General features: G+C 42.0%; 1 protein-coding gene across 1 annotated transcript in view; it reads right to left on the bottom strand.

Moving 5' to 3' along the window:
- LOC124722549 (galactosylgalactosylxylosylprotein 3-beta-glucuronosyltransferase P-like) overlaps positions 1 to 7,158 on the bottom strand; it is a 296,338-nt gene extending 289,180 nt beyond the window's left edge. The window contains exons 1-2 of the mRNA XM_047247691.1: positions 7,142 to 7,158; positions 6,882 to 7,056 (exon numbers count right to left, since the gene is read on the bottom strand). Coding sequence (XP_047103647.1) covers positions 6,882 to 7,056; positions 7,142 to 7,158 — 192 coding nt within the window. The remainder of the gene's footprint in view (positions 1 to 6,881; positions 7,057 to 7,141) is intronic.
- Positions 7,159 to 14,100: the final 6,942 nt, after the last annotated feature.

Genomic DNA, 14,100 nt, shown 5'->3' with positions numbered 1-14,100 from the left:
CGGTTGCTTACCGTCTTGCAGCCTTCCCAGTTTCCTACAAAAAGCAGCGCGCAGTTCTGCTGCAGTGACCTCTGAGTACCTACGAGCCATAATTTGTACGTAGAGGTTATCAACTAAAGTTACTGACTACATGTGACCACAAAAAGGCAGATCTTTAATGTTTCGTGTCTTACGATAGCGAATGTATTTTCCGAATGACGTCACTGTAGTATACGCCAGTACGGCGGGCAACTTCTGGTGGAAACAACCATTCTCGTCGTGAAGTGACGACGCGCAATCGGTCTGAGCTTGAAATGACCCTTCGAAGCGCCTTGACAGGCTGAATATTATACGCAAGACGCATCGTCCTATTCGCGGTTACTGAAGGAGGTGCCGCAGTGGCTAGCACACCCGACTCACTTTCGGGAGGGTGACGGTTCAGATTGCCGGGCGCCTATTCAGATTTAAATGTTCCGTGATTTACATAAACCGCTCCAGGCAAATGCCTGGATTGTTCCTTTGACAACAGAACGCCCACTTTCCTCCTCCATCTTTTCGTAATCCCAGCTTGTATTCCGTCTATAATAACGGCGCTGTTGACGAAACACTAAACGCTAAATCTTCACTACTGGAGACACAGTAGGCTCATTACAACTGCACTCAGAATATGAGTTCACTTTTAGTCCCATTACACAGGCTGTATACAACGATTTCTTATGGCCAAAAAAGTTCTGAGGAAGATGTTTAAAAAGATAACCTACGCGTGTCATAAGGGTGGTACTAAACTTCTTTCAAGCAGTTTTGATGGCGACTTAAAATCTTATGGTCGGGCTTTCATTGCGTCGTCTTAATTGAAATGATAATCTTTTCTGAACTCAAACTCCGTCCGAATAGTCCGTGAAGGCCCAACGGTACCGACCGACTGCTGTGTTATCCTCAGCGCATAGGCGTCACTGGATGCGGATATGGAGCATGCGATCAGCCCACCCCTGTCCCGGCCGTTGTCAGTGATCGTGACCGGAAGTCCATTATGAATGACAGTGTAGATTTTGCAGCAGATACTGAATGATTAGACTGCAAATCATGGTTTCTGTTTCATTTTCTAAATGAGAAAAAAGTTATCTTTTGCGTTCTGAGAGTTATCACAATCACACATTCTGACTTGTCTAATAGACTAGTATGTCAAAACGCATTGCGGTTTAATGACGTTTTGTTAGTAACAGTCAAGATTCGGCGTTTAGTTTAGAAAATATCTTCCAAAAAGTCGCAGCTCACTCACTCCCATCATCGTGAGTAGGGACATTTCAATCGACCATTTACTGTCTTTGAATCGGTTAGTTAATTTTAGCGATTACATTCATTTCCAACAAAGCTGTATCGAAGTATTAACATTCTCGTTTCTAAATGTGCAATAGCGCTACGTTTTGGAATAATTGGTTAGTCATAGCTTCTTAAACATGGCAAGCAGTGAAAGTATACTCGTTCTTCGTAACATTTCTAGTTAAATGACAGGGCTTCCAAATATTTGAATTTCGAACCTTCGTGAAGCTTCGAGTTCTGCTAGAGCGGCTTTCGAAACCCAGTCGTCGTCGTTACGGTACGACAAATCGAAATATAAGAACAGGCACTTTTTGAGTTCCTGAAATTGACTAAAAGAGAGGATCTGTTGACAGGATCTGTCTTGAACTTTTTTTATGCATTTTGAGTGTTCCAAAAGCCACGCTAAACTTTTTCAGTACTTTTTGCATTTCATTATCAGAGCCATAATTCATAACCAAAGCAGTTTCCTGACCTAATATTCTGTCATTAACAGTTTTGTTCGAAATACATATTTCTCTTTAAGTCACTGTTCTAGTCTTATGAATTAATTAAGTTTATGAATTATGAAGGAGGATTGTTGAACGTGCGGCGCCCCAAGTGGCCTGGCAGCGAACCGAGGTCGTAATGCTGGAAGTCCGTATATGAGTTTCACCCCCGGGTTATGAATAATTAAGTTTGCCTATTTTTAGCTCCAAATATTGATCAGGTCATCAACATAAGTGAGTGAATTTAGCAGTGAGGAGTCATTTATTTGTATGCCTTTATTAATAATAAAACATTTGAGCAACCCACCATTACCTATCGGTTCTGAGTCTGTTAATTTTCCAGCAGTATCTATCACGCCTGTTTTATTTCCATTAGTAAAAAAAAAAAAAAAATGGTTCAAATGGCTCTAAGCACTATGGGACTTAATATCTGAGGTCATCAGTCCCCTAGAACTTAGAACTACTTAAGCCTAACTAACCTAAGGACATCACACACATCCATGCCCGAGGCAGGATTCGAACCTGCGACCCTAGCGGTCGCGCAGTTCCAGACTGAAGCGCCTAGAACCGCTCGGCTACAGCGGCCGGCTAATTCCATTAGTACTTTCAGCTTCTAATATAAGCACAAGCTGACTGGAGCATAGCTACCAACTAGCTGTCCAAGACGTACATGCCTTTCCAGCAGAGACAGACAAAACGTGGGACACAACTTAGTGATTAGGGGAGGGAGGCGGAGGGGGGGGGAGTCTGTGGTAAGCGAGGTGATGCAACACATTTCCGGCAGTATGCCTTGGTGGCAGATCCTAAACTTCCGGGTTGGCGGTTGAGCGGGCGGGTAATCAACTGTACATACATACATTAATCCTTGTTCCACAGATCATGAATACGATATTTCGTAATGAGGTGGAACGTGTCACTTTAACATGAGTTTTCTTTACACAAAATAATTAATTTTTTTACAGTTACTACTTCATATATAAGAATTTATCTATTGAGTAGAAGAGATGTCATTCAGAAATTCTTTTAATTTGCTTTTAAATGTTGGTTGGCTATGTCAGACTTTTAATACTATTTGGCAAATGGCCAAAGATTTTTGTAGCAACATAATTCACCCCTTTCTGTGTCAAAGTGAGATTTAATCCAGAGTAGTAGATATCATCCTTTCCTCTAGTGTTGTGGCACTTCGCTGTTACTTATTGAACTGGGATGGGTTATTAATGACAAATTTCATAAGTGAATATATGTATTGCGAAGGCACTGTCGGCCGCGGTGGTCTAGCGGTTCTAGGCGCGCAGTCCGGAACCGCGCGACTGCTGCGGTCGCAGGTTCGAATCCTGCCTCGGGCATGGATGTGTGTGATGTCCTTCGGTTAGTTAGGTTTAAGTAGTTCTAAGTTCTAGGGGACTGATGACCACAGTAGTTAAGTCTCATAGTGCTCAGAGCCATTTGAACCATTTTTTTTGAAGGCACTGTGAATATCCCGAGTTCCTTAAATAAATGTCTGCAAGGTGATCTTGGGTGGCTTCTAGCTATTATTCTGATTGCACGCTTTTGTGCAATGAATACTTTCTCTCTTAATGACGAAGACTGTAGCAAACGAAGCTTCATTGCATATAGTTCCTAAATTTGTCTCAGGTAAATGAGAATTTGGATGGATCTATGTAGACGACTTAAGCAACAATAAAGGTCGAGTGGAAACAGATTTTTATAAAATTAGATTCTGAATATGGAATTTAAAACGTATTTCTTATAAATAACGTATTAACTCACTCAGTTCACTGGAACTGAGTCAAACAGAAAGCGTATCAGACATGTAAGACGTTATCCCAAAATTACGAAAATTTAGTAGAGAAAGGAGTTAATTTATTCGACTCGAGCTTCGTATGCCCAGATTCTCTTACAATTAAGATCATTTCAAGTGAACTAGTAATTTTGAACGTTGTGAAAAACGTACCAAACTTTTCAGAAACAATGTATGTTTACAAGCGAAGGTCATGCTTTCACACGTAGTGTGCATAACAGAAATTGGTATTCACGATTTTCTGAATCGCTTTGATTTTCCGAGTCCTAGGAAGTAAGTCATAAAACATGCACAAAGACCTGAGGCAACGTTACCACAAGTAATAAAGCGGTAGGTAAGAGCTATAGCTGATTAAGTGTTATTGTTGAATTGGATACTGCTATTGCTTCCATATCTGTTATTTCCTAGGAATGCAGTAACAAACAACAACTAATAAATAAGAGCACCGCACCATAAAAAGTATTTGTGTCATCTCGCGTGATTAGAAGTCTGACACCGACGTCTTTGTATATGTAGTCTTCAATGACGACTGCTATTAATAAAATGAATCAATTATGAATAATAGCGACATTCAATGAACGGGCATGAAGTAGAAAAGTATTACACACTTTAATAAAACCTGTGGGAAAAAGTGTGCATTATTCTTTGCTATCCGTTGTAAATGAATTCGGGTGGAAATGAAAATATTAAGAGATAAACCTCAGATTTTGGAATCTATCTTGAAATGTTTACTTCTGACATATTCCTTGTATTCGTATTACGAATACATTGGCAGATTTCAGAGCAGTCCGTTTTGCAAAGAAATAATCTGCAACAGCGTGCCTTCCGACATACATTTTCAGGACAATTTTGTCATTTCTTGAGGGAAACCATTTTCGGGCGTTGACTGTTTTATACTGAAATAATGACTGTATTTCATCATTTAGCGATTAGCTAATTTCGCCCCCTTGGTCCTTATCAGGCATATAGCATGATATATTCCATATATCTTCATGGAGGAAGCAATATGTGATGGCGTCCCTAAAATGGATTCCGCACATACACAGTTAGAGCGTGCACAACAATTTCGGACGTGAAATATATCATGCTACATGCATTATAATTTTTTGCTGCTATGTAGCTTAAAAATACTCAAAAGTGGGTGAGGCGATATTAATTAATAGTTAAATCATAAGAAACTGCTTATTTCAAAATAAAATAACCTCCATGGAAAAGTGACTTCTCTCAAGGAAATTACAACGGCTGTGGACCTGTATATACAAAAGACTAATTTTGTCATTAAACGTACTCAGGCGTTATCAGAATTATAGCACATGTTTTATTCCTTGGATGTAATCAACCTGTTATTCCAAAATTTATGAAACTGATCGGAAGATGCGTATGAACATAAAGTTCCGTCGGAGCATTTGTCTACTCGAAGCTCATTGTCTATCTTTCTTTTCAGTAAACCAACTTTAATGCCCAATTCTTTTATTATTCCCCTTCAGAAGAATTGCGTTATGGTTTCCTTGTAAGAATTTGCAACACGTTTCTCAAGCGCAGCTATTAAAATAAAAACTGACTCTCGCAGTCTTCACTATGGGTAACATCTACGAAATAATTAACGTACAGTGTACTTTTGTGAACCTTCAAGACTGGGGTTAAATGTGTGCTATACTCTGTACAATCCATATTCAACAAGCTACCGACAAAAAATGAAACAGACAAAACGCAGCTTTTCAGACATATCTCGAATACATATTTTTTGATGCATTCTTTACATTACTATCCGGAATATTTTACATTAATTTAGGAAATTCCATTTAAATCGATTTTGCAGACCAATAACCTACAGTAATACATATTCTCGACTATTTGTCTGGGACAATTATATGCTTAAATGATCATATGACGAGGACGTAAGTTTGCTGTACACGTGATCCTTTGATACTGATTAGGTTTACTAACGAACCTGATGAAAACACTTTGTATATTTACTCATTACACCTAAAACTCAAGTACAAAGATAATTAATTAATTAACAGCTCTGATTATTCGTCGGCATGAGAAAACGGTGTGTTTCTGTTACGGAACATTTGTTTTATCAATTACTTCAATTCTGCTGGTGGTTCGTAGAGGATGACAATAACAGTAGAAACGTTATTTTGTTCTGAAACAATTTTTATTTATGGTGATGAAACAGTAATTCTTGTTACACGTTTCTCTGTCGACATAAGCAGTTTCGATGACCAATCAACTTTACCGAAAACGGCTGCTGATAAAAGATATTACTACTCTTTCATTATTACAAACTTCCACAGTACTAGAGTCCTTTTGTGTTACATGTTTAAAAGAAAATATTTTGTCAGTAACTAGTTTGAATAGTTATGTGAGAAGTGAGCCTCGTAACAATAGATAAAATTAAGTTTAAATGCGAACTTTTATTTCACATTTATATTTTTCTTCATCCTTTAATCGAAGACTTCCACAAAACTATGAGCCATGTTCTGTAATAGCGTGTTATTTTTCTCTGCTAGATAGTGCCACAGCTTACTGGAAAGTCGTAACACAACACATAAATATCACATTAAGTTTAAATGCGAACTTTTATTCTCATTTTCTTTTTAGTCCAAAACCTTCACAAAATTATGAGTCATGTTCTAAAATAGTGTTCTGTTTTTCTCTGCTAGACAGTTCAAATGGTTCAAATGGCTCTGAGCACTATGGGACTCAACTGCTGTGGTCATCAGTCCCCTAGAACTTAGAACTAATTAAACCTAACTAACCTAAGGACATCACACACATCCATGCCCGAGGCAGGATTCAAACCTGCGATCGTAGCAGCAGCGCGGCTCCGGACTGGAGCGCCTAGAACCGCACGACCACCGAGGCCGGCCTGCTAGACAGTGCCACAGCTTATTTGAAAGTCGTAGCACAGAACATACATCCACCTGATGGTGGTTTAAACCTTCGAAACGCGTTGTGGAAATAAATTAGCGACGACTGGTAACAGCAAACTTGTTTCATTCGAGATAAGTCAATTGTCAACGAGTGACGAGCTCAGAAGCAAGAAACTGGCTTGAGAGAAGATGAGATCGTCGTATAAATTCGAGAAATTTATAATTTGTTATTTCTAAGCCCGATTTAAATTTCAAATATATTCGTGACACTACATTAGATGAATTTCGTTGAGGTGCCTTCGTGAGGATCGTCACCGCATTTCTCCCGTAGAACGTGTGAAATTGTACAGTAATTTGGCTGTCTTCGACGGTGCAGTGGAGGCGACACTGAAGTGTGAAGGGCGCGCGAAGCCTCACCTGCGGAGCGTGCGCGCCGGCGGCTGCCGCGGGCATTGCCGGCTGCTGCTGGCGCTGCGGGCTGAGCTGGTGGTCCGGCGGCGACTGGCGCTCCGCGGCCGCCGTCAAGCGCTGAGTCCGGCTCGCGCCCGCGCACTGCGGCGCCGACACGGCGCGCACACCACGCCACGCCACGCTGCCCCTCACTTAACTCCCGTGTGGACCGCCCCGAAATCCAGAGCGAATACGGCCGTACACTTGGCGCGCACTTTTCCGATTACCCTCTGACGCTGGCCATCGACGAGGGTGAATGCAATATTACGACGCTTATTACCCGTCGGCCTACATCACAACACGACCAGTAGGTTTGTATACTGACTCCGTTCCTAATTAAGTGCAAGTTTTGTACGTAGTGTTATATGTAGCATAAATCACCTAAGATTTGCAGCGCTTTTATTTCGTGAAGGATGTGAGATATCGAAACGAGGTTTTTGCAAAATACACTACTGGCCATTAAAATTGCTACACCACGAAGATGACGTGCTACAGACGCGAAATTTAACCTACAGAAAGAAGATGCTGTCATATGCAAATGATCAGCTTTTCTGAGCATTCACACAAGGTTAGCGCCGGTGTCGACACCTACAACGTGCTGACATGAGGAAAGTTTCCAACTGATTTCTCATACACAAACAGCATTTGACCGGCGTTGCCTGGTGAAACGTTGTTGTGATGCCTCGTGTAAAGAGGAGAAATGCGTACCATCACGTTTCCGACTTTGATAAAGGTCGGATTGTAGCCTGTCGCTAATGCGGTTTATCGTATCGCGACATTGCTGCTCGCGTTGGTCAATATCAAATGACTGTTAGCAGAATATGGAATCGATGGGTTCAGGAGGAACGCCGAGCTGGATCCCAACGGCCTCGTATCACTAGCAGTCGAGATGACAGGCATCTTATCCGCATGGCTGTAACGGATCGTGCAGCCACGTCTCGATACCTGACTCAACAGATGGTGACGTTTGCAAGACAACAACCATCTGCACGAACAGTTCGACGACGTTTGCAGCAGAATGGACTATAAGCTCGGAGACTATGGCACGATTACCCTTGACGCTGCATCACAGACAGGAGCGCCTGCGATGGTGTACTCAGCGACGAACCTGTGTGCATGAGTGGCAAAACGTCATTTTTTCGGATGAATCCAAGTTCGGTTTACAGCATCATAATGGTCGCATCCGTGTTTGGCGACATCGCGGTGAACGCAAATTAGTGTATCACCCGGCGTGATTGTATGGTGTGCCATTGGTTACACGTCTCGGTCACCTCTTGTTCGCACTGACGGCACTTTGAACAGTGGACGTTACATTTCAGATGTGTTGCGACTCGTGGCTCTACCCTTCATTAGATCCCTGTGAAACCCTACATTTCAGCAGGATAATGCACAACCGCATGTTGCATGTCCTGTACGGGCCTTTCTGGATACACAAAATGTTCGATTGCTGCCCTGGCCAGCGCATTCTCCAGATCTCTCACCAACTGAAAACGTCTGGTCAATGGTGGCCGAGCAACTGGCTTGTCACAATACGCCAGTCACTACTCTTGATGAACTGTGGTATCGTGTTGAAGCTGCATGGGCGAAACGGATCTACTTACTCCTGGGTACAACTCTAGCGACTCACTGCACTGCCAACTCGCTCCGTTATAAAGTGATGAGGATAATCTAATCAGGTTGCCGGGGCGTGAATCGGACGTGAGGCGCATCCGAATGAGCAGCTTTGGTGTCTAAATAAACTTCGCTGGTGTTTCGTTCTATCAGGTTACTCACATCGAGGGATAGGTTAGAATTTACTCACATCCACTGAAGTTTCGGAAAAATCGGGGAAGCGATACACAAGTAGGTTATCGGTATGACCGATCTCTTACGGCAATTGTGCTTTCACGTTGAGATTCGTTGTCTTTGCTAACGCACAAGCAAACTGTCATATTCCAACCTAACCTTAGCCTCGGGCCGGCCGGTGTGACTAAGCGGTTCTAGGCGCTTCAATCTGGAATCGTGCGACCGCTACAGTCGCAGGTTCGAATCCTGCCTCGGGCATGGATGTGTGTGATGTCCTTAGGTTAGTTAGGTTTAAGTAGTTCTAAGTTCTGGGGGACTGATGACCTCAGATGTTAAGTCCCATAGTGCTCAGAGCCAATTGAACCTTACCCTCGAGCTACGCTACAGGTCAGTGTATCAGCCCATCAAATTTTCTTCTCACTCTTCATATCGAAAACAAATGTAATAGACTGATATCTTCCTACCGAAAGAAATAATTGATTCAGCGCTTCTCACTGGCTACCGTATACTATCGCGCAATTGGCTACGAATTTCCAATATCAGCACGCGACGCAAGAGCCGCCGACACTGTGTCTTTAACCCAGTTTTGTTGCATGGGTAATACGCTTAACATTTGTATCAGCCGTTAACGAAATAAAAGAGGTGCAAGTTTTAGATGCTCCAACATGTAAATCCACCTTACGATTGCTAAGCACTGCGAATACTCAAGGAGATCGGTTCATCTTTACACTGAATGGTGGTCATTGGAATCCAGAACCGTTCATCACCAAGAAACTATTGTTGCTTCTTTAGAGATGCTGAAGGAGTTCAAAAAGGCTCTCTTAATACTTAAATTCGATTACTGTGTGAAGATGAGAGAAAGCGAGTTATTTCATGCTCCACGCGTTCTTTACGTATCGCATCTACGTTAACAGGTTTGCAAACAGTGACGCTTCTAGTATGTCTACTAAATATCGTGCTGTGGTTGAGACGCTTGGCTCGTATTCGTTAGGTGTAAGGTTCGAATCCGCAGCCAGCCATCGAATTCAGGTTGTCGCTAAATCACTACCTGTGAATTTCGGGACTAATTCTGAGATAAAATCGTGGCCGCCTCCTTCAACCGTTACTGTCTAACTGAAATGGTGCTCCGTCTATACACCACATGACACATTTTTACGGGCCGCACATGATGTACATGACGGAAAAAAGATGCAGAACAGAAGAATAAGATTAAAATTGTAATGTAGATGAAGATGTTATGAGTTCTGAAGTACCGCTTTTTGGTATGGAAGTTTGGTAATAATTGTAGTGAACAGAATATGCACCAACTCACCGAATTTCACTGACGAAATCTTACCGAGTTATCCATTGAGTAAAAGCCCCTTCCTGATGCGACGATTCGATCAGTGTCATATTTGTCATCTTCACTAATTCCGAAGAACTGGAAACTTAAAATGTCTCACCAGAAACAAGCTGATTAGGCGAGAATATTGCGTCGATACAATAAAAAACACTGAAAAGCCAAGAGAATTCGGATTCTACGCCATCAACCATAAAATGCTCCAATATGCTTTAAATTCTCGGACACTTGCGTATGCTTATAATTCGTAATGATTTTAAGCATGTCAACAGATCTATGCTTCGCGCTGCTCTTTAAGTTTCTAAATCGCCCTTGTCAAAATGGTTCAAATGGCTCTGAGCACTATGGGACTTAACATCTATGGTCATCAGTCCCCTAGAACTTAGAACTACTTAAACTTAACTAACCTAAGGACATCACACAACACCCAGGCATCACGAGGCAGAGAAAATCCCTGACCCCGCAGGGAATCGAACCCGGGAACCCCGGCGCGGGAAGCGAGAACGCTACCGCACGACCACGAGCTGCGGCCTCGCACTTGTCAAATAAATGTGCTGTCCGAATATGTTATTTACATAAAAACGACAATCTCCGTCGAATTCAGGGATATATGGAGAAAAAGAGCTGCTTAATAAGATGATTTTTGTTCCAAGCCAAGAGGGTCTTCCTAAGATCTGACCTACACTGAGTGAGGAAATACACATTTTGCTAGATGCGAAACGGATCTACTTACTCCTGCGTACAACTCTAGCGACTTACTGCACTGCCAACTCGCTCCGTTATAAAGTGATGAGGATAATCTAATCAGGATGCCGGGGCGTGAATCGGACGTGAGGCGCATCCGAATCTGCTCTTTGTCTGCTCCACATCACGAGTTTTGCGACGACGTTCGCTGATTAACATCTAGTCGGTATCGAACTCATTAACATAGGGACTATCTCTGCTCGAATTTAAATGCTTTTCCGACTGTTCGACTGGACTCTTATATGACTTACCTCAAGAAAGCGGCAGGTTCCTTATAGTTCGATTAAAATTAATTGATAGCTGTGTCTGCCACTTACCGCTACAGTGTTACCACGTCGGCTGTTGGTTACCGCTCGGTTATGGGCGACACACAAACACAGCGGGTCATTTAACAACTGCTGTTAATGTGTAACGCGGAGCAATGCTGGAAATGGCCTCCACGAGGTACGAGGGAAATAGGAGCTGCTCTGTCGCAACAGCTTTTAAGTGACCAATAACTGAACTGTGGCAGACGACGCGTTTTGCAGCCTTGAGTTTAATGTCCGAAGTAAACCAAAACCTCGTGACGTGCAACGTGTCCGAGAAAACGGCGGTCAACAAACTACGGCAGAACTAACATCACGGCGATCAAAGCTAATCTCTATGAGCAAACATAAAACAGCAAAAATTCTGTTTCAATACTAAAACAGAACTGTAATTTTTCACTATCGTTGTTTACCTCAAACTATCCTCACGTTGGCGACACGAGCTGCCGCGTTACCAACCGATCAGCAGTCCTCGTTGGCACTTGGTTTCAGATTATAGGAGACAAAGGTAGTTTTCAAACGAAAAAAGAGTGGTAGGAAGGAAAATAAGAGCAAATAAAAAAGTCAGTACGATGATAAAAATGACGAGACAGAGAATCAGAAGCAAAGAAATACATTTACACCAATTAATCGATTAAATTTAGGAATAAAACGAATTTCGCTAGGTTTGACCAGATTCGAACCGACGACTTTATATACGTCGGATCTGTACGTTGTACACTACGATACCCTACAACTCACGGGTAAGTAGGTATTATTATGACTGTGGTGACCAAGTCACAACCATAAATTGCAGGCTTCAAAAATTCGGTTTCACGCAATGTTGTGCTTAGGTTTTCTAACATAAGCCGACCTCTGCGATTATGATAACTGTATATATGACACTGAATCGCGCCTTGTGCAGGAGTATCCAGTAGTGTTTGGTTAGTGTTGTGTATGATACGTGTGTATTTCATTAGTAACGTTGTGTGTGTGTGTGTGTGTGTGTGTGTGTGTGTGTGTGTGAAGTTTACCCTGTTGTTATCACGTGTGATAAAATACGAAATGAAAGTACCTGACCAATGTTTCGGCATCCAAACACAAGGAATTGGAAGTGAACTGACCAATTGTTGTGGCAGTTTGGCAACAACGAACGGTTCGGATGTGACGCTGAGCGTTCTTATTGGAGCAAACCATTTCCAACACGTGAAATGGCAATATCAAGTGGTTATAATCGGACTATAGGTTCAGTCAGTTGCATGGCAATCGGAACAGTTATAACCAATCGCTCAGCCTGTGTGTTGGGTCGACGCGTGTGTCTCAGTTTACGGAAACTATGGAATAAGTAGTGATAAATCTCTATTTTCTAAACTGCTATAGCCGCACAAACGTTAGGGTTACAGAACAGAGCAACACTATCTCAGTGTTACACTAAAAGAAACTAGAAAATTATAACTCTCACTCTCCTATTGTAAATACAGTATAATGGTTGCTCTTGAGCTGGGAATAAAACGATTACTATCCACGTCTCTGATTACTGATGAAATGAAGTCTCGAAGCAATAAAGGGTATTAGACATAGGGAAGGGTATTAAACGTCGTTAGGATTTTCTTCCAAATTCTGTGATTCTTATTCTGTTGGGTTGTAGACAGGAATTATACGCGACAATGCAAACCTTAAATAATCAAAATTTTACAGCCGGCTGCTGTGTAGTTTCTTAAGAAATTAGGAACATTTTGCTGTTGTTAGATGGAAGATAAGACAGTGGTTTCTCATTACACGCAGTCCTGGTAGATCGAAAGATGGCGAAACAGGATTTCGAAGTACCGAGAACTGTATTTTCGTGATATAACCTACGACCTACTGACGAATGAGATATAGTAGAACTTATCTTGCAGATTGATGATAAGAAGTACTGCTTCAGTCGTCACCACTCTACAGAAACACTTGATTTATTCTTATAATTCTTATTGCTGACTGATTCATCTTTATTGCTGCATCTGCATACACGTCTTCGCAGATGAAAAATTTTCGCTGATTTGGGGAATAAATAAATAGTAACCGTGACGTAAGATGTTTAGACTTGTTAGAATGAAGCGAACGTGGGAGAATCACACCTGAATCAAAAGTCAATCCGGCCATCCTATTTTCAGTTTTTCCGTTGTTTTCGTAGCTCTCCTCTGATAGACACCTGAACGCAATTTTGTCCGACTGAGCAAGTCTTCAGTCGTCAATGGCGCCAACGCCGTCGGGTTGTTACAGTCTACCGTCCTCTTTTCCTCCTTTTTTCGGGGAGCTGTGTTTCGAGGCCACGTATCTCGCCTTAGGTTAAATTCAGAAATGATTTCAAAACAACAGAAAGGATTGTGCTCTGGAGTACAGTCCTTTCTAAAGTAATAACACTAATCACTCGTGATCTATAGGTATCATTTTAGTTCTATTTTTCTTCAGTGAATATCGTTGCTCTTTAGAACGCTAGGTGGTGATATTAAAATTTTGTCGTGTAATGTGTCACATGTGTCCTCCGGAAACCATCTTACGGTATGTGGCGGAGGTTTCATTGTATGCCATACTCAGTTTACCACATTTCTGTTATACCTGCAAATAGTGGCGTGGAAGATTGTCACTAATCTCCTATCATCGCCCGAATTGTTCTAATTTCCGCCTCATCATCATTACATCATTTATAAGCTTTTAGAATGAATGCTTGTTGATTCGTATTGGTAAGTGGGATAAGGTTCAAAATGGTTCAAATGGCTCTGAGCACTATGGGAGTTAACATCTGTGGTCATCAGTCCCCTAGAACTTAGAACTACTTAAACCAAACTAACCTAAGGACATCACACACATCCATGCCCGAGGCAGGATTCGAACCTGCGACCGTAGCGGTCACGCGGTTCCAGTCTGAAGCGCCTAGGACCGCACGGCCAATGGGATAAGGGATCTATTAATTCTGATAGTAGGCCTCTATGTGATGTACAGCTCCTTTCTAATAGTACCTCACATTGGAGTTTGTCGATCATTTCTGTGATGC

The sequence above is a fragment of the Schistocerca piceifrons genome, chromosome X (genome assembly GCF_021461385.2).
Source record: "Schistocerca piceifrons isolate TAMUIC-IGC-003096 chromosome X, iqSchPice1.1, whole genome shotgun sequence".
NCBI lineage: Eukaryota > Metazoa > Arthropoda > Insecta > Orthoptera > Acrididae > Schistocerca > Schistocerca piceifrons.
This window is presented reverse-complemented; position numbering and strand designations above follow the sequence as displayed.